We start from the raw sequence: 21,987 nt of genomic DNA, 5'->3' as shown, positions 1-21,987 counted from the left end.
CCTAGAAATTTATTCAAGTAAAAACCTAAAATGCTTATTTGACTACCATAAGTATCATTTGTTCCACTTATGGAAGCACAATGTTCTGGAAAGCCAGTTCCTAGATCAGGATCATCAGTATCTGCAAAACCGTTTGTCCCAAAAATGACGCAAAAATTAAGTCTTTATAAATTCTAAAGGCAAGGAGATATAAAACTAAAAAAAAAAAAAAAAACTGAGGACTGAAAAAAAAATTTACTTGAAGAGTGGTGTAGAAAAGTCATTACGTAGGTACCTTTTTAGTTTTTATGCCACATTAGACACCTTTTTTAAATTAAGGCGTCTTTTGTAAGACTAATCTTTATGAAATTTTTTTTAATAGAATGCAATTTTTGATTGTGACAAAAAGCAGAAACAGGGTACTGTACATTGTACAAGACCTTTCTGTTATAAGGTAATCTATATAAAAGGGATTTTGACGAAGGAAAAATCTATTTCTGGGGAGAGACCTGTGACGCCCGGCGAAAAAGTCCTTCTTTGTACTTTTTCTGATATAAATCTTCCAAATATACCAGAGAAAATTAAAAGCATGGAATGCAGAGGTTACAACCCTCGCGCGAGCACCTTGTTGGTGTCGTATATCTAACAAGGGCGTTTGTACAACACTATTCACAGGCTGTCTTCCATTTAGATAATCCTTCATTAAAAATTTTATTTCTACAAACCAACTTATATTTGCAAGATCTCTATACTAAAGAGTAATGGTACAGTGTTAGGGAAACAAAACGGTGAAACGCTATAATTTAATGAGCAAATTATATGGTATAAAATTTTTGGAAACAATTATTTCTGAAGAATTACTAGATTCATGAATACATAAATGGAGATTATTTACAACTTTACTTCCTTAAAAATAGGAATACCTTAACACTAGAGGAGATTCGGTTTACTTTTGGTATCGACCATTGTCAAACAATTCGACTGAAAGGGATCACACTCGAAATAATGAATTTATTTTTTAAAGAATCTCAGTAAATTAGAAAATTATTTCCTACTTAATTCAGTTTCACTGTAATAAAATAAACCTCAAGAATTCAACTGTATTATCACAGATAATTATATTACCACTTTAAAGTACAGAAGCCTTTTGGTCATAACCAACATTGATCATATAATTTTCAGAGCTCTAAATGTTACAAAAATGTTTTGCAACTCTAAATAATAAAATTTAATATTTGGATTCTTATACATTAATCAAATGATACATAAAGTTAGGATAGAAAATGTTAAATCCTCTCCAAATAAGCAGAAATTTTATAATATATAAATTTTTTTTTTGCTAAGGTAACAAGTTGGAGAGCAAGATCGTATAGTTACATTGTGTCAAATGGTAATTGCAAAGTCAAAACAACTCTGACAGCCAATACAAGCTCAAAGATAATGATAATTATCTGATGAAGTGTAACAAAACAAGTGGATTTATCCAACTACCAAAATAAGCTGAGAATCCAAGTTCATTCAACCATTTAACAAAGATTATTCTACACAGATTTTAGGGAAGTTATTTTTAACTGCACTACATGATAACAAACTGCCACTTTTCAATTACAAATCTAACAGTATATCTTTCACACATGGCCATGTGAGAACACAAATATAAGATGCCAAGTGATAGTAAATTTTATAGTGAACCTACACTGACTATAGGATTTGCAGCAATGAATTAAGAAGATAATTTAGTTAGATAAACTCAAAACTTCATTAGCATATATAAAACTGCAAAAACACCTCTTTCCTATCAAGGTTTCTAGAAAACCTTGGCCAAGCCCTATCCGATAAAGTATTCCCAACCTGTTCAGTCTGATTACGATTGCCCCACCTTACATGGAATGTAGACTCTAGCATTGGCAACCTGTCGATTCAGAACTTATTTTTCATGAATTATTTGTACTATACAAAACTACAAGCTTTGAAAGCCCCCCCCCCCCCCCCCACCACCTCTCCAAAAAAAAAATGAGGATCTACCTGTTTAAAGTAAGAAAAAAATAAATGGAGATGGAATTTCAAAACTTGAATCCAGACAAGAGTCGTATTTAAAATCTTGTATTTGGCTACAAAAAATATTTCAAGATAAGGCATTGAGGTGGGACAAGTCCACAAACAACAAGGGAGAACTAAAAGGAAAAAAGAAAAATCATGAAGCTAAGCAAAAATGAAATCAATATACCTTAAGCTGTTCTGTTCAAGTTACTCAGTGAGGAGTAAATCCCATAGAGAGCACTACATAACAAGAGAGAACTCTTCTGCAAATGCCTAAAATGCAAGATTACCTTTATCTGATATGAAAATCACTCGTAAGTTATGATGTGAGAATGACATATACATACCAATAACTTAGAATTACCCGGCATATATTTCTTATTCTTTAAGTATCATTAGGAATTCTTTGCATATTTAATGGTATGTTTAAATAATATAGTACAGTAATATTACCAGAATTTAAACAGAACTTATGATAATGGTATGATTAAATAATAAAGTAGTAATATCACCCGAATGAAATAAAAATTCTAAATTTGAAGTACCCACTGGGGGGGAAAGACATTTCCTCTACCAAGAAGCTATAGCATGAAAATAATGAAAAAAAAAGAAAAAAGTTTTGAAGTAACAAAATTCAGACAAGGGCATTTTGAGTTAACACATTATACTTTTTGCTTGATAAGAAATTTCATTCAAAATTTTTAACAAATATTTAGCATTCTTAAATATAGAAGCACATTAAGGAAATTTAAAACAAATTAAAATATATAATTTCATTCTGTCAAACAATAAAATAATAATAATGTGCTGCATTTTTAAAAAACCTTACTTGTATATGGTTATGGCCCTGAGAACAAGGGCTTAGATATAATTTCTACCCTTTAACTGGGGGAATGTACTTATGCTTTTTCCCTCCATATCGTGCCACAAAAGCTTCTATCTTGAACTTCCTTTTGCAACCATCATAATTCATGTAACGAATTTTACCAAATATTGGGCGCTCTCCCCAACCTTGATCATGAATACCACAAATTGACCACATACATCCTGCAAATAAAGATTGAATTTAATTTCAGGTCTTCCTGATAATTAATTAGTACACTAAGCACCCAAAAATTAAATTATCTTGGGTACAAAATCAGTAAATAAAGATGGTTTTGAAATGCTGTATTCTTGAAAAATACTTGCCTTATAAATAAAATTATGGAATTCCACATATGAAAATTTGATCAAGTCTGTTCATGAGCAAAGCAAGTGCTAGTTAATGTTAGTGCGAGTCCTATCAAATGAATTTCAAGTGAACAGTGGAGCACTCCAAGGGAATATCCTCCTCATGAATTTTGTAATGCGCAGAACTGTTAAGGATGGTGGAGAAAGATTGGACTGGATGATAACTGAATATGCAATGGATGAAATATCATTGGAAGGAGAAAGGATTGAGGCAGGATCATTTAATATTTAGGAACTCTGATCTCTAATACATCGTCTTTAGAATTGGAATTTAATGAAAGACTGAAAAAAGCAAATCAGACAAAGGCTGGGCTAGGTAAAATTTATAAATGAAACTGCCTGAAATTGCATATAAAAATAAGGCTATATATGAGTTCAACAAAATGTTATTTTCATTAGTAAAATAAATTTTTGAATATACTTACCCGGTGATCATATAGCTGTCAGCTCTGCTGCCCGACAGAAAAACCTAAGGACAAAATACGCCAGCGATCGCTATACAGGTGGGGGTGTACATCAACAGCGCCATCTGTCGAGCAGGTACTCAAGTACTCCATGTCAACACAGAACCAATTTTCTCCTCTGCCCACTGGGTCTCTATTGGGGAGGAAGGGAGGGTCCTTTAATTTATGATCACCGGGTAAGTATATTCAAAAATTTATTTTACTAATGAAAATAACATTTTTCAATATTAAACTTAGCCGGTGATCATATAGCTGATTCACACCCAGGGGGGTGGGTAGAGACCAGCATTACATGTTGACATTATTATGAGCTAAGTATTTTGTATTTCATTTTAGCAGTTATTCAAAATAACAAACATAAAATCAATAAGTACCTGGTAAGGAAGTCGACTTGAACAATTACTCTGCCTTTTTAAGTACGTCTTCCTTACTGAGCCTCGCGATCCTCATAGGATGCTGAGCGACTCTTAGGAGCTGAAGTATGAAGGGTTGCAACCCATACTAAAGGACCTCATCAAAACCTCTAATCTAGGCGCTTCTCAAGAAAAGACTTTGACCACCCACCAAATCAAGTAGGATGCGAAAGGCTTCTTAGCCTTCCGGACAACCCAAAAACAATAATAAAACATTTCAAGAGAAAGATTAAAAAAGGTTATGGAATTAGGGAATTGTAGTGGTTGAGCCCTCACCCACTACTGCACTCGTTGCTACGAATGGTCCCAGAGTGTAGCAGTTCTCGTAAAGAGACTGGACATTCTTAAGATAAAAAGACGCGAACACTGATTTGCTTTTCCAATAGGTTGCGTCGAATATACTTTGCAGAGATCTATTTTGTTTAAAGGCCACGGAAGTTGCGACAGTTCTAACTTCGTGTGTCCTTACCTTCAGCAAAGCTTGGTCTTCCTCATTCAGATGGGAATGAGCTTCTCGTATTAACAGTCTGATAAAATAGGATAAAGCCTTCTTTGACATAGGCAAAGATGGATTCTTAACTGAACACCATAAAGCTTCAGACGGGCCTCGTAAAGGTTTTAAAATAGAACTTAAGAGCTCTTACAGGACATAAGACTCTTTCTAGTTCATTTCCAACCATACGATAAGTTTGGAATATCGAACGATATTGGTCAAGGCCGAGAAGGCAGCTCGTGTTTGGCTAGAAAACCAAGTTGTAGAACATGTAGCCGTTTCGGATGAGAATCCGATGTTCTTGCTGAAGGCATGAATCTCACTGACTCTTTTAGCTGTGGCTAAGCATATCAGGAAAAGAGTCTTAAAGGTGAGATCTTTCAGGGAGGCTGATTGTAGCGGTTCGAACCTGTCTGACATAAGGAATCTTAGTACCACGTCTAAATTCCAACCAGGTGTAACCAAACGACGCTCCTTCGTGGTCTCAAAAGACTTAAGGAGGTCCTGTAGATCTTTATTGTTGGAAAGATCTAAGCCTCTGTGACGGAAGACTGATGTCAACATGCTTCTGTAACCCTTGATAGTAGGAGCTGAAAGAGATCGTTCTTTCCTCAGATATAAGAGAAAGTCAGCTATTTGAGTTACAGAGGTACTGGTCGAGGATACGGATACTGACTTGCACCAGTTTCGGAAGATTTCCCACTTCGATTGGTAGACTGTAAGGGTGGATGTTCTCCTTGCTCTAGCAATCGCTCTGGTTGCCTCCTTCGAAAAGCCTCTAGCTCTCGAGAGTCTTTCGATAGTCTGAAGGCAGTCAGACGAAGAGCGTGGAGGCCTTGGTGTACCTTCTTTACGCGTGGCTGACGTAGAAGGTCCACCCTTAGGGGAAGTGTTCTGGGAACGTCTACTAGCCATCGAAGTACCTCGGTGAGCCATTTTCTCGCGGGCCAGAGGGAAGCAACTAGCGTCAACCTTGTCCCTTCGTGAGAGGCGAACTTCTGCAGTACCTTGTTGACAATCTCGAACGGAGGGAATGCATATAGATCTAGATGTGACCAATCTAGAAGAAAGGCATCTATATGAACTGCTGCTGGGTCCGGGATTGGTGAGCAAAATATTGGGAGCCTCTTGGTCATCGAGGTTGCGAAGAGATCTATGGTTGGCTGGCCCCAGGTGGCCCAAAGTCTCTTGCATACATCCTTGTGGAGGGTCCATTCTGTTGGAATTATTTGTTCCTTCCGACTGAGACAATCTGCCATGACATTCAAGTTGCCTTGGATGAACCTCGTTACTAGTGAAATATCTAGACCTTTTGACCAGGTGAGGAGGTCCCTTGCGATCTCGTACCATGTCAGAGAGTAGGTCCCTCCTTGCTTGGAGATGTACGCCAAAGCCGTGGTGTTGTCCGAGTTCACCTCCACCACTTTGCCTTGAAGGAGAGACCTGAAGCTTTTCCAGGTCAGACGTACTGCCAGTAGCTTCTTGCAGTAGAAATGCATTGTCCTTTGACTCGAGTTCCATAATCCCGAGCATTCCCTACCGTCTAATGTCGCACCCCAGCCTACGTCCGATGCGTCCGAGAAGAGAACGTGGTTGGGAGTCTGAACAGTCAGGGGAAGACCCTCTCTAAGGTTGATACAGTCCTTTCACCAAGTCAGACCAGACTTTATCTTTCCGGAAACCGGGATCGAGACCGCTTCTAGCGTCTTGTCCTTTTTCCAGTGAAAAGCTAGATGGTATAGAAGAGGACGGAGGTGTAGTCTTCCTAGTGACACAAATTGATCCACGGATGACAGTGTCCCTACCAGACTCATCCACAGCCTGACTAGGCAGCGTTCCTTCTTCAGCATCTTCTGGATGGATAGCAGGGCTGGGGGTTGATCGTCTTGTTCAGCAACGTCCTCATCAGAGGGTTCCTCATCCGAAACTGATGAGGAAACGGCAACGGAGTGGGCAACGTCTGACTCGCTGAATCCGGTCGCACTGGTGTATGCGTGACGGAGCCGGACGTAATATCATGGTACTGCTGCACAGTCTGTGAACTGTCAACAACCATGGGGACGCGAGGAAGTACAGCGTTAACCCGAAACTGTCTAGACTGTCTGGGTTGTGCAGTCAACACCCTACCGGGTTGCTGAGGTTGACGCACTGCGTCACAACAAGTCACCTCTGCTGGTTGTTGAACGTCTTCCTAGTGACACACTGAACGTCAACAACCACCTCTGAGCGTCACTTAACGTCAACGTGCGACTGGCAACCCACACTGGGTCGCATCGGTGGAGGAACCACCTCAACTGGCAGACGCGAGTAGGATACCTCTGCGTCAACAGGGCGCACAACCAACCGGTAGGAAGGTTGTTGGCCAGAAGGTTCTTCTCCGTATTAAGTCCTCTATCAAGGACACAAGCTTGGACTGCATGTCTTGCAGCAAAGCCCATTTAGGGTCTACGGGAGCAGGTGTGGCAACAGACGGGGTTAGCGACTGAAGCGGAACCATTTACCATCCCTGGAAGCCTTGTTATGTGTGACATAATAGTACAGCAAAACTTCAAAGGCTCGACAAAAGTTGAGAAGTTGACCTGTAAACAACTGGAGCGTCTCCTGGCTAGGCGCCTGGGCGAGTCTACCATAATTGAGAAGTCTACCTGGGCAGAGGCATGAACTCCCAAGCCGAGAACTTCTCTCGTGTCCTATCAGACTCTCGCTCTATAAGCCAGTTAAAAAGAAGGGAAATCAAAAGGCTGTATCCCTAAAACTCCTCCTGGTGCAAAAACCAGTCGCCTAGCCAACGTAACGCTCTCTAGGAGAGCGAGAGAGCACTAGCTTAACAACAACGGCTTCGAAGTAGCTAGGCCTAGTGTAAGTTCTGACGTGAGGCAAACGAGGAGCAGCAGTTACAAGATCCGGACGAAGATCCTTAAAAAATCATCATGATTTAATTAAAGTCCATAGGAGGCTAAGCAGCTTAAGGCTCCTCTCCAAATAACAGAGTCCTCAAAGGAATATCAGTAGGAGGGAGAACAGCACTTTCTCATCTACAGGAACCTTGTCCGAGAAAAGCTAGGTTATCTCAGTGAGGGTCTCACTGGTGCATTAGCAGCAGACCAGAAGGCAACGTTATGTAACTGCTTGACAGTCTGTGAACTGTCAAAAACTGAACTGTCAACCACAACAGGTGCGTGAGGACATACAGCACTGGTGCATTAGCAGCAGACCAGAAGGCAACGTTATGTAACTGCTTGACAGTCTGTGAACTGTCAAAAAACTGAACTGTCAACCACAACAGGTGCGTGAGGACATACAGCACTGGTGCATTAGTAGCAGACCAGAAGGCAACGTCATGTAACTGCTTGACAGTCTGTGAGCTGGCAACAACCAAAGCTGTGTGGGGAAGCCTTAACTCCTGACTGACTAGTCTGCTGCGGGCGAGTGGCGGTAACCACAGTGGGTTGCGGAGGCTGACGCACCGTGTCAAAACACGGCAGCTTAACTCCACCCTCCTGTTGTTGTGGTAGCACACGCACGTCAACGGAGGGTTCCGTGCGTCTGTGAACGTCAGCATGCGTCTGGCAGGGTCGACTGCGCATGGGTGGAGGAGCTCTCACAGCTGGAGTGTGGGAGCAGGCAGCCACAGCGTCTGCTGGGCGCACAACTGTGGTAGGTTGTAGGCTAACGGGTGCAGCGTCAACCTTCTCCGCACGATACTCCTGCAAAAAAGATGCTAACTGTGTCTGCATAGACTGTAGCAAAGACCACTTAGGGTCTACAGCAGCAGGTGCGGCAACAGACGGTGTTACTGCCTGTTGCGGTACCGCTTTACCTCTCTTAGGAGGTGTGCAGTCATCGGAAGACTGCAGCGAGTCCGAACTGACCCAGTGGCTACACCTGGGGCCGTTGGACTTGCGCGGAAGGGACCGACTTGCACTTAATAAGCTGCGAGACCTTGGTCCAAGGTTTCTTACGAGAAACCTCTTCCGCAGACGAGAAGTAAATGGGCTCTCTCGTCTTTGTGTGGGTGGGGCGATCTTGGGTAGATACGCCCGAAACCACGGAGGGAAAAACGTCTGTTCGTTGATCAAGGCCTGACGAACCCATAAGTCGTTCGACATTACTTCTCCCCTGGGCTTCGGAGCTTGCAAGAGGTCCCGGACTAGGTGAACGACAGGCACGAACAGACGAACCCTCGGACGCAACACTGTAACACTTTGCGCATATCACTTTATCACTTCGATTTTCTGTTTTGCACTTATTTCACTGAAATCGAAACTTTTACTGATTTCTACCTGAAACACGCAATCCTACCCTTCATTAAAAGGTAGTAATTGCGAAAACAGTCGTATAATGCAACAGAAAACATAAATAAAGATAAAGAATTCAGTGGCTGGGAAAGAGACTAAACACTAGTTCAAATAAACTACATTTACAATCTCTCACCGCACATAGCCTGGGAACAAGAATAAAACCCTAGAAACGTTTTACCTTCTTCCCCGTACAGCGACTAGGGAGGAGAGTAAAACGAGAACAACGTTACCCGCTTGAACGAAACTTTTTTTTCTCCTCTCTCTCCCTCCGTCTCTATCTCTCTCTCTCTTTCTCTCTTGATTTCGCACCTGAGAGAAGAGCCCAATTATATATCGTCAAAACATGTTATTTGCTAAAGGAAAAAACTGAAAGGTTTTCCAAATAAAAAGTTCCTTTAATTTAGAATTTAAACCATTTAAGCTAAGAAAGAATGAACGAAACGCCATAATCGGTTTACTCTTACTGCAAAGTGAAACCGTGATACACTCTCTCTCTATCGTAACGATAGAGCGCATGTTGAACGTCCTGAACGTCAACAACTGCGTAGACAAAAAACTAAACGTTAGTTCATCTTTGAAAACAGTACGAGACTATCAAAGAAATTCATCTTTGAAAACAGTACGAGACTATCAAAGAAATTCTTTCATAAAACATAAATTTAAAAAGTTTTAAATTCTTTAAAGGTTAAATACGATATAACGGGCTCAACGTTGATTAACTTCGGTTCCAAGTTAGGACCGCCTACTATCAGGAAAGGTCGCATATAAACAAAACATAAAAATTTATTTTTATATGTTTATAATAAATGGAAAGTTAATCGAAGAGGCCTACTAAAGGCGGAGAGATATAAAATATATAGATCTATAACTTGTTAAGCAAAATACTAAAAACCTATACACACTTCCGTCTAAGGGAAGGGTCGGCCATTTAAAAGTGAAAGAGAGTCCATACTCTCTTAGTCACCATAATTAAATCTATCCAAAACGAGTTCAAGTTTTGAAATGAAGATAAAACCCCTGCATAGCTAAAGCTCAAAACTGGAATAGTGTACTTCACCAAATAGTTGTGAAAACAAATCCAGTTAGTAACAGCGTATTTAGTAGGTCTTGCCAGTGGCACGACAGAGAGAAAATTGGTTCTGTGTTGACATGGAGTACTTGAGTACCTGCTCGACAGATGGCGCTGTTGATGTACACCCCCACCTGTATAGCGATCGCTGGCGTATTTTGTCCTTAGGTTTTTCTGTCGGGCAGCAGAGCTGACAGCTATATGATCACCGGCTAAGTTTAATATTGAAAAATCTGTGTTACTGTAGGGACATAAGTCCTGGTAAGACAATGAAACTAACCAACAGATTTTGTAGATTTGATTAAAAAAAGCTCTCAGATGGTTGTGAGTTACATGTCAGGACAGGATTAGAAATGAAAATACTGTATAAGAGATTACTCGAGTGCCTTATGTGAATGAGATCATGGTGAGGGATAGATGGAGATGGTTTGGGCATGCTCTTCACACTCCCCAAGAAAGATCAGTTTACCAAACTTATAACTGTGCTTCACAAGGCACTAGAAGAGTTGGAAGACAATGAAGTGTGTCTTAGCCATTTCTGTTCCTCATCCATTAGATTAGATTACCTTTGGTCTGTCAATGAACACCTACATGGCAGTGACCATTAGCTAATAGTGTTATATTATGCCCACAATCTTCTTTCTCAGTGTCCACCAAAATGGAAGATAGATGAGGCAGACTAGACATCTTATGATGAGAGAGTGGTGACTTTACATCTCCAGTACATGCTTATCAACACCTTTCAAATGTTATTGATGATAATGCTAGCAAGTGTATACCTAACCATGTGGTTTACCTCATCACTCTGTGGTTCCTTGGTGGAGTAAACAATGTGCCAATGCAAGAAAAGTGACCCGAACTTGCTTCAGAAGATACTTAAGAACGAACTATGAAGCACATACAATAGCCTACCTCAGAGCCTGTGCGAAACAGAAAAGAACTTAAAAAAGCAAAGGAAATATGGGACAAGATAGAAAATTTCCAGGAAAATTTGTCCTTAGACCTTTAGAAATATTAAGGGAAAATAATAGATATATATATAACCCCAAAGATGTAGCAGGGGTACTAGCTAAGCACTTCGATCATGTATCAAATGCTGACAATTATTCCCCAGCATTTCAATAGATTAGAGCATCATATGTTGTTTCTCCCTCTTCTTCCAATAATGAAGCTTTTAACTTGCCTTTTAGTATGGAGGAGATGAAAAATGCTATCTCTACCTCTTCTTTGACTGCCCCAGGTGGGGTTGGCATCTGATAGGAAATTTCACATCTCCCACTGGATACAAAGGAATTTTTATTAGAAACCCCTAATGATTCCTGGCATTCTTCCATCATAATTCCAGGCCACAAGTCTGGTAAAGACCCAGAACTGCCGTATAGTTATGTGCCTATAGCATTGACTAGTGGCACATGTAAACTATTTGAGAGAATGATCAACAACAGCTTGAGTGACATGACATCTTGAATACAAAACACTTATATAAAAAAGGCAGTGTGGTTTTAGGAAGAACCGAAGTACGCTAGACCCTTTGCTGATGTTGTTAAGGGAAATTTCAAATGCCTTTTCTCACCAAACCAGGTGGTGGGCGTCTTTTTTTTTTTTTTTTTTCCTCCTCGAAAATTCATATGACACCACCTGGTGGCCTTGTGGGGTATAGGACATACGTTTTCTCTTATTAAAGAATTTTTATCAAACTGATTAATTAAAGTAGGAGTAGGGTCAGAACTATCTTCATCCTACATGCAAGGTGTCCCCCAAGGCATCTTACTGAGTGTAACCTTATTTGCTGTTGCTATTAATAGCCTCCTGTGGCCGCGGGGGCATATAAAAATTAGAATAGCGCCAACGTTATCCCTGCGTGTTGTAAGAGGCGACTAAAAGGGACGGGACAAGGGGGCTGGGAACCCCCTCTCCTGTATGAAATTCCTGCGAGACATCGACAAGGAGATGGAGCTGGGGGGAGAGTGACTGCTCCCCGCACTCTAGTTTTGGGGTGTTTGAATGTGCGTGGATGTAGTACGATAGAGAGTAAAAGATGTGAGATTGGAAGTATGTTTAGAAGTAGAAGGATGGATGTATTGGCCTTGTGTGAGACAAAGATGAAAGGAAAAGGTGAAGTAATGTTTGGTGAAATGTCTGGTAGAGTGTCTGGGATTGAAAGGGGAAGAGCGAGAGAGGGTGTGGCGTTATTGCTGAGTGAATGGATGACAGGTAAAGTTGTGGAATGGAAGGAGATATCATCTAGGTTAATGTGGGTAAGGGTTAGGTTGGGTAGGGAATGTTGGGCGTTTGTCAGTGCGTATGGGCCAGGTAGTGAGAAAAGTGAAGAAGAGCGGAATGAGTTCTGGAATGAATTAACTAGGTGTGTAGAAGGACTGGGTAGAAGGAATTATGTAGTTGTTATGGGTGACTTAAATGCTAGAGTGGGCGCTGGAGAGGTAGAAGGTGTCATTGGGAAGTATGGCGTACCAGGTGAAAATGAGAGTGGTGAGAGACTGGTAGACATGTGTGTTGAACAAGAGATGGTAATAAATGCTAGCTTCTTTAAAAAGAAAGATAAAAATAAGTATACATGGGTAAGAGTGGCAAATGGAAGAGTAGTAGAAAGGGCATTAATGGATTATGTGCTGATAACTAAAAGAATGTTTGGAAGATTGAAAGACGTGCACGTGTTTAGGGGTATGGCTAACGGTATGTCTGATCATTTTTTGGTGGAAGGAAAATTAGTTGTAGCAAAAGAGTGGGGGAATAGAGTAGGTGGATGTAAAAGGGAGGTAGTGAGGATTGAAGAGCTAACAAAACCGGGGGTAAAAAGTAAATATCAGGAAAGGTTGAAAATGGCATATGACGAGGTGAGAGTAAGAGAAACTGGTAATTTAGAGGAGGAGTGGAAGTTAGTAAAAGAAAATTTTGTTGGGATTGCAAGTGATGTATGTGGCAAGAAGGTTGTTGGAGGCAGCATGAGGAAGGGCAGTGAATGGTGGAATGAAGGAGTGAAGGTGAAAGTGGAAGAGAAAAAGAGGGCTTTTGAAGAATGGCTGCAGAGTAATAGTATAGAGAAGTATGAAAAATATAGAGAGAAAAATGTGGAAGTAAAGCGCAAGGTACGTGAGGCAAAGAGGGCAGCTGACCTGAGGTAGGGTCAGGGATTGGGTCAGTCATATGAAGAGAATAAGAAGAAGTTTTGGAAAGAAGTGAAGAGAGTAAGGAAGGCTGGCGCAAGAATTGAAGAGACAGTGAAAGATGGTAATGGAAGGTTGTTAAAAGGAGAGGAGGCAAGGAAAAGGTGGCCGGAATATTTTGAAAGTTTGCTGAATGTTGAGGATAATAGGGAAGCAGATATAATTGCTGTTCCAGGTGTTGAGGTGCCAGTGATGGGAGATGAGAATGAGAGAGAGATTACAATAGATGAAGTGAGGAGAGCACTAGATGAAACGAGAGTAGGAAAAGCATCTGGTATGGATGGTGTGAAAGCTGAGATGTTGAAGGAAGGGGGTGTGACTGTACTTGAATGGTTGGTGAGATTGTTTAATATGTGTTATGTGTTGTCAATGGTACCAGTAGATTGGGTTTGTGCATGTATTGTACCACTATATAGGGGTAAGGGAGATGTGCATGAGTGTTGTAATTCAAGAGGTATTAGTTTGTTGAGTGTAGTTGGAAAAGTGTATGGTAGAGTATTGATTAATAAGATTAAGGATAAAACAGAGAATGCAATCTTGGATGTACAGGGTGGTTTTAGAAGAGGTAGGGGTTGTATGAATCAGATTTTTACAGTTAGGCAGATATGCGAGAAATATTTAGCAAAAGGTAAGGAGGTGTATGTTGCGTTTATGGATCTGGAGAAAGCATATGATAGAGTTGATAGGGAATCAATGTGGAATGTGATGAGGTTATATGGAGTTGGTGGAAGGTTGTTGCAAACAGTGAAAAGTTTCTACAAAGGTAGTAAAGCATGTGTTAGAATAGGAAGTGAAGTGAGTGACTGGTTTCCGGTGAGAGTGGGGCTGAGACAGAGATGTGTGATATCGCCGTGGTTGTTTAACTTGTTTGTTGATGGAGTGGTGAGAGGTGAATGCTCGAGTGCTTGGACAAGGATTAAAACTGGTAGACGAGAATGACCATGAATGGGAGGTAAATCAGTTGTTGTTTGCAGATGATACTGTACTGGTTGCAGACACAGAAGAGAAGCTTGACCAACTAGTGACAGAATTTGGAAGGGTGTGTGAGAGAAGGAAGTTGAGAGTTAATGTGGGTAAGGGTAAGGTTATGAGATGTACGAGAAGGGAAGGTGGTGCAAGGTTGAATGTCATGTTGAATGGAGAGTTACTTGAGGAGGTGGATCAGTTTAAGTACTTGGGGTCTATTGTTGCAGCAAATGGTGGAGTGGAAGCAGATGTACGTCAGAGAGTGAATGAAGGTTGCAAAGTGTTGGGGGCAGTTAAGGGAGTAGTAAAAAATAGAGGGTTGGACATGAATGTAAAGAGAGTTCTATATGAGAAAGTGATTGTACCAACTGTGATGTATGGATCGGAGTTGTGGGGAATGAAAGTGATGGAGAGACAGAAATTGAATGTGTTTGAGATGAAGTGTCTGAGGAGTATGGCTGGTGTATCTCGAGTAGATAGGGTTAGGAACGAAGTGGTGAGGGAGAGAACGGGTGTAAGAAATGAGTTAGCGGCTAGAGTGGATATGAATGTGTTGAGGTAGTTTGGCCATGTTGAGAGAATGGAAAATGGTTGTCTGCTAAAGAAGGTGATGAATGCAAGAGTTAATGGGAGAAGTACAAGAGGAAGGCCAAGGTTTGGGTGGATGGATGGTGTGAAGAAAGCTCTGGGTGATAGGAGGATAGATGTGAGAGAGGCAAGAGAGCGTGCTACAAATAGGAATGAATGGCGAGCGATTGTGACGCAGTTCCAGTAGGCCCTGCTGCTTCCTCCGGTGCCTTAGATGACCGCGGAGGTAGCAGCAGTAGGGGAGTCAGCATTATGAAGCTTCATCTGTGGTGGAAATGTGGGAGGTTGGGCTGTGGCACCCTAGCAGTACCAGCTGAACTCGGTTGAGTCCCTGATTAGGCTGAAGGAACATAGAGAGTAGAGGTCCCCTTTTTGTTTTGTTTCATTGTTGGTGTCGGCTACCCCCCAAAATTGGGGAAGTGCCTTGGTATATGGATGGATGGATTAATAGCCTCTTGAGTCACCTACCACCTGGTATACAAAGGTCGCTATTTGTTGATGATTTTGCAATTTATTGTAGTAGATCATTTGCACTACAAGCATCCCAAAGGTTTCAAATTACAATAAATACTGTTCCTGCATGGGAAAATACTTAGTGATTCATGTTCTCACCTCAGAAGTCCAAATCCAATAGTTTTACTCATTTATAAAAGAGAAGAAATTCCCATCCTTTTCTTAAATGATAGTATTTTGCCAAATGAGGATGTCAAGTTTCTTGGTAATTTTTGACAAGAAAGTGACCTTTGGTCACCATATAAATGACATACCCATCAGGGTTAAAAAGTAAACATCTTGAAAGTTTTATCACATTTTGATTGGGGTGCTGATAGAACAAATTTGTTTAGAATTTATACTTCTTTGTCTGAGAAAATTAGACTATGCATGTCAGATATAAGAGTCAGCTACTAGACTTTACTTGAAAAACTTCATGCTGTTCATAACAGGGGGCTCCACAAAGGCTTAGGGAAACAAGGACCCGAAAGAACATCGCAAAGGAAGCCCGAAGGCTTCGGATCAAGCAAGACCAATGCCAGATCGCCATGAGGCCCAGAAGGGACATCGCAACTTGAAACCCAGGGCTCAAAAATGTGTCTCCTATTGCACACACGCACACACACACACAGAGAGAGAGAGAGAGAGAGAGAGAGAGAGAGAGAGAGAGAGAGAGAGAGAGAGAGAGAGAGATATCAAGCAGAAACCACCCAAGGGGGAGACTACTCAAGCTTGAGAAATTCCTCCCGGGGGGGGGGGAACATTGCTTAGGACAACACACTAACCCTGCCCTTGGGGGAGAAGCCTAAGTGCAAGGAGACCGCTGACCAAAAGCGGTTCTCACTCGCGAACGAGAGATGTTCCTCCAGAGGAGGAACATGCCTAGAACTTTGCTCTCCCACCGCCCCTGGAGGAGAAGCAACGTCTTCGGCATAGGCCATGAGACCAAGGTCAAGCCGACAAGCTACAGTACCTACGACAACCCGAAGGTTCAAAAGGGCGTCTTCTACCGCAGGGGAAGGAGAAAGTCCAAGGACAAGAGGGGTCAGAAACTCCTCCTCCCGATGGACCCTCAAAGGGAAACTTCTAGCAGGAACATCCGGAGAAGGAGTCTGCTCTGTCACAAAAATCTGAACAAGCTTCCTCTCATGAACGAGAGGAATGTTCTCCCGAAGGAGGACATCACCTAGAACTAGTTTTCCCCCCACCCTAACGGGACAAAACATAGGCGCACATCATGTGTTGGACACTGAACACCAACAATCTCTCGCAGATGAGAGGGAAGTCCTCACAAAGGAGGACCTTGCCTTGGACTTTCCTTTCCCCCCAGCCCAAGGGGGAGAAGCATAGTCTTCGGCGACGAGATAGCAGCTGCTAATCTTCGGTGAGCTGTCTGCAAGTCTCCAAAAAAAGAGGGAAGGTTGCTAAATGGCTGATGAAGGGATGCTCTCCCTCGGAAGGGAGAGCAGCCCAACACCCGGGGAGGTCAACACTCCCTTGAAACGGAAAGTTCTCCAACCTCTGGAAGCAAACCTCCTGATAGCACTCTGCTTTCCTTCAACAAGCTTTGTTCAAGTTGAAGGTCGGCATAGAGTGCTACCTCGTAAATAGTGGGCAGCTCACAAGCTACCACCGGTAGCACCAGACAGACCGGAACGGTTAATTCCACAGGAACAAACAGATCTGCTTCTACGTCAGCTGTTTTAGCCGAAAGAAGAAAGGTTTCGCTATCAGAGAAACGAATAAAAGTTATGATGAATACAAATAAAACCGCAGAAAAAGTTAATACATTCAGCTAGTGAAATGAAGAAACTAATACGGAGCGACACATAATCCATGAATGGAAAAGGTGACACCCCCCCCTCCTTGAGGAACTGACAGCCATCCACGTAAGAGGGAAGACGGCAAGTAAGGGAGTGGTAGTATCAATCCAATGACGTCTCCCTTGCGGCGAGACCACCGTAATACACTGTCACACAAACAGCACTGTAATAAAAGTTACATGTATATATAAAAAATAAATGTGTGAATGTTTTTATATATATAATGAAAAAGAAACAGAACTAACTGTAAAATAATCAAAGCCCATCAAAATCAGGAGAGCGCGTGCCAAGCCAAGAAAGCAAAGTGGTTTCTCACCACGGGTGTGAGAGTGAATGGGGTAGCCAGGCTACCCCCCCCCCCCAGTTAAAATTATCACGGCTTCTTCAGCTTTGCCAAAAACAATATAACAAATATAAATAGTGGAAGGTTTGTATTTGCGCTGGAACGACTATAAATTATAAGTATCCCTTGGGGGTGATCATGGACTATGTGGATCTGGTATTCATCACTACTTATCGGGAGGCCAGACACCAAATCTACTTACCTACGTAACCATTAGGATCTCTGCCATCTAGATTATACTTGTCATTAAAATATATACAGTTGGCTAGTGCTTCCTCCGGGCTTGCTGTCCACTCCAAGATTTTCTTTGCCCAGTACATTCGCAAGAACCCATGCATCTTTCCTTCCTTAACTAACTGAATCTGCAACAAAAAAAATATTTCAATAATGAGACAAGCAATTAAAGACAAAGCATCAGAAACTAAAAAACATAAAATTTCATATACGTAATAATTATGAACATCAAAACTCTGACTAATTTGGAAGTAATTTGTATTTTTCCTAACGGTACAATCATAGCTATTTATAGGGGTATTTCTTTTGGCGAAGCTAAAGGGCGAGCCATTAAAATTTAGCAAGGGTTAACTACCCATATATAAGTTAAAAAGACAAGATTATTAATGGCAGTCCAAAAGACTAGGAGGAAGAGCGGCAACAACCGTTTACTCTCTGAGCCAAAAGTAAAGTGAAGCACAGTCACAGGTGTGTGAGTGAGAGGGGTAGCAAGCAATTCCCCCCCCCTAACTAGCGGGATGGGTAATTAATCCTCGATAAATTTTAATGGCTCGTCCTTTCAGCTTCACCGAAAGTAATACCCCAATAAATAGTGTAAGTTTGTATTCCAGTTATGGAACAAATAAATGTTTGGGAAGTAAATCCAAGTTAATTAACCTAATGAATACATTAAGTCCAAAGAAAACACCAACCTGAGCAGAATTCCATAATTCATCATGAGTTTTGGCTTCCTCAAAGGTCTCTCTGGTATATAAATATGGTCGTTTGTCATCTCTGAGATTATATGGAAAAAAAAAATTAAAATGGTAAATGGTACATTTTCTGTTAGAATATACTTAAGTTAGACTTATTTAGACAATTACTAGGTTACAATTACAAGGTAATACCTTTCAGAGGTACAATTCTGAAAAAGTAAAAATTAAGGGGTAGGCCAGGGTTACATTCGAGCATATACTTCTCTCCCAAAGAAAGTCACTAAATATTTACTATATTGCAAAATAAACATATTATTATTGTACAAATGTTGTTACACTGCACAAGGCATGCACTTGACTTTTAAAACACAACAGACATACCCTTGAATGAAAAGGTTTTTTTTTTTTCCATATATTAGGCCTAAACATTTACAAAGGTTACATTTAAGATTAATTTTTGGTTACTGACTTTACACCTACTGAACTTTCCCATACTGGGTGATACTCCAGGATTGATACATAAAAGTTTGTGAAAATGGAATGCTTAAAATCTTTCATCATGACCCACTTAAAACTTCTATAAAACTGTACTTTAAAATATGATAAAAATAGGATATTAAAAAAGATTAGATACAAATAATTTCTTCCCTTCCATCTGATTTCAGTGCTATTACATCTAAGAAGCAATAGAACCACAAGTGGGACAACTTCACCTTACCTTGACCGCCATAAGTCATTCCATCTAAAGTCACAAATTTCAAAGAGTTGCTTGTTTTTATAATTTATTTTCCTCTTTTTGTTAGATTATTTGGTTAGTAGGTCTTGTGACTTTTAAGTGGTTTCTATTTCCAGCTCTCATCAAAACTAGCATATATTATTTCATCTTTAGTTAGCAAGTCATCATCAACAGTATCACAAGTGTTACAGGAATACAGTAGGTCAATATGCAATATCAGCTATTCATTAATAGTCAAGAGATAATTTACAAATATAGCAATTAAAAACAATCTGACAAAGTTCTTTAAATTAAATTTTCTACCCCAGAAAAACCTGTTCCAGGTCTAAGAACATCAGTGGCTATTCTGTGATAGGCAGGTAAGCGGCGGTTTCATCTTGTAAACCACCTGTCGTTATCTACTACCTTGTTAACAATTCAATCGTTATTCCAGCGCCACTCAAGAAATGTCCCTTTTTTAAAGGACTCAGGTTTGAGCTAAGAAAAATAAAATGACAAAAGTTGTTAATTTTGCCGTAGTACAATGACAAACAGTTTACATCGATTACCTGTGATCATTCAGGGTATTCCTTGCCCATGCATAAGCTCCATTTATGTTGTCATAATCTTTTTGATAGAAGCAATAGTTGTCTGTTAGTTCTCGTCTCACTACCATCTGTTCAACAAATGAATCCACTTGTTCTTTTAGCTGCTTCTTGTATCTGAGAACTTCCAACACACATCTCTGACCTGATATTTGACCTGTAAAAGTACAGTAAATTAATTCAATTTCATGATAAAACCATTACTATATGGTGTAATGAATATTTTTTCAAATGTTAAAGGATTTTTTTTAGTCATTTATGTTTGAAACGGTAAAATACGGTAGTCATTTTTTTACTTGCCGACTTTATTATTGGGGTAATTCCAAATGACTCATACTACTATAAACAATACAGTATTGCCATATAAACAACTAGCACATCAATCAGCTACAAAGGTGGCATTGATCTGTTTAACTTGTGGCACACACTAATTCAGTTATCTCTACTTAGATTGCTGATATAAAATTGTGTCTTTTATTAATTTTTTGTTTTCCTGGAACATATTTAGTAAGGGATCATCTAATAGTAGTAGAGTAGAGCTACTAATCTATCAAGGATATAAATTTGCTTAGAATAAAAACTAAAAATTTTAATCTATTACAATACAAGCAAAAGCAAAAGTTTTAAAAATCCCTTTGAAAATACATCAGTCAATTAAAGAACATTCAAAATAATTATGAAAAATTACCTCCCACCAATTAAGGGATTTTGACGAAGGAAAAATCTATTTCTGGGGAGAGACCTGTGACGCCCGGTGAAAAGGGTCCTTCTTTACACTTTTCTAATAAAAATCTTCCAAATATACTAGAGAAAGATAAAAGCATGGAATGCAGAGGTTACAACCCTCGCGCGATCACCTTGTGGGTGTCGTGTATTTAACAAGGGCGTGTGAAAACCACTATTCACAGGCTGTCTTCCATTTAGATAATCCCTTCATCAAAGGGGAGGGCCGTGACAGGCCCTAGAGAATACAGTTGGGCTACCCCACCGACACCTACTACTCGCGCTCTCCAGATCATCCTTCTGTTTTGGACTTGCCCGCAAAGTCGATAAGTGTTTTGCTCAGTGTTTTTCGCAAGTGATTGTCGTTAATTCAACATGACTGACGTTGCTACTTCACCTTTACCAATGTTAAGTACCATAGTTTGTTTTGAGTTTATTTCAGTACCGGGCATTTGTTCTTTTTCCAGTATTGTGGATTTTTGTTTTGGAAGCGGTTGGCCTGCCTCGGTGTCGGCAGCCATTTTGGGTATGTTCGCTTCGGTAGTTTTTCAAGTTAATTTTGCCCATCTGGTACTCTGTCATCTAGGTTATATCACTTACGTTTTAGGACCAATTTTATTATCATTATTTATTATTGGTTTTTACTATGGTACAGTATTTATTTGCTAGCAAGTCCAATTTGGACCTATGAAGAATAGCGATTTAGTCTTTGTTATAGTTATGTACACGCCTCAAGAAGGTGCTCGTTTTAGACTATATCTTTATGTTTATTTGTTACGTTGTCGTTATTCTTCGTTCTTGGTTATTACAATTATTAAGAAAAAAGCAATCAAATTTATTATTTTTCTTATATTATTGTGTGATGTTAGTCTTTATGTAACCTTGAGAGCGTGACCATAGAGTGCTCGTTTTCTGTTTCTACAGTTACGAGTTACCCCTATACATTAAGTGAACAGAAATTTTATTCATGTTATCATCTACAACCACATCACTTCATTTACACTATTCTTTGTTCTGCTTATTAATTTACAGCATAACTTATTATCTTTTGTAATTCCTCCCATGATTTAATATACACATCAATTTAAATAAAAAATAAAATTAGAGCAAAACTTAGCTAAAATAAGATGGATATCAAAGTTTGGAATGTCCATATGGAAAGGGCAAAGAGCAATTGATAGAAAATATTATCACTGGGACAGCATAAAGAACCTAAACTGGTACCTTATAAACAACTCACACTGGTATATCCAAATATGGCAAAATTCATCATATGGTACTTACCAAAGTGCATCCAAGGAGAGAGATTGCTCAGTGCATTTTCTGTTGGATCATTGGATTTTATACCATATTTACGAAGTCTCTTCAAACAAAACTCATTAAGTGTGTTTAACCCTGCTTTTGTTCCTGGTTTTGCCCATGCGACTGGCCCCACAGAACGGTCACATTCCAAGTATTTTTCTGCTGCTATCCAATCTGAAACCTTCGAATGAGAAAAATTTAGATTATCATAATAGCATTGTTCTGCTTGAGCTTCAAGAATACAATAAAAAAAAAGTCTAAAACTAAGTGCAGTTTCACATATTTCAACATATTTTCATTAAGTGTAATTTTAATGGTACATATAAC

At 40.1% G+C, this 21,987-nt stretch overlaps 1 protein-coding gene across 2 annotated transcripts in view; it reads right to left on the bottom strand.

Annotated features, from left to right (window-relative positions):
* Positions 1–1,969: 1,969 nt before the first annotated feature.
* The window catches only part of LOC137620690 (deoxyribodipyrimidine photo-lyase-like), a 61,065-nt gene continuing 41,047 nt past the window's right edge, over positions 1,970–21,987 (bottom strand). For both annotated transcript variants that reach the window (XM_068351037.1, XM_068351036.1), the window contains exons 7-11: positions 21,643–21,841; positions 19,600–19,792; positions 18,313–18,394; positions 17,589–17,748; positions 1,970–3,066 (exon numbers count right to left, since the gene is read on the bottom strand). In XM_068351037.1, coding sequence (XP_068207138.1) covers positions 2,894–3,066; positions 17,589–17,748; positions 18,313–18,394; positions 19,600–19,792; positions 21,643–21,841 — 807 coding nt within the window. In that variant the 3' untranslated portion in view covers positions 1,970–2,893. The remainder of the gene's footprint in view (positions 3,067–17,588; positions 17,749–18,312; positions 18,395–19,599; positions 19,793–21,642; positions 21,842–21,987) is intronic.

This window comes from Palaemon carinicauda, chromosome 27 (assembly GCF_036898095.1).
Source record: "Palaemon carinicauda isolate YSFRI2023 chromosome 27, ASM3689809v2, whole genome shotgun sequence".
Classification (NCBI taxonomy): Eukaryota; Metazoa; Arthropoda; class Malacostraca; order Decapoda; family Palaemonidae; genus Palaemon; species Palaemon carinicauda.
The sequence above is the reverse complement of the archived record's forward strand: the minus strand, read 5'-3'. Positions and strand labels throughout refer to the sequence as shown.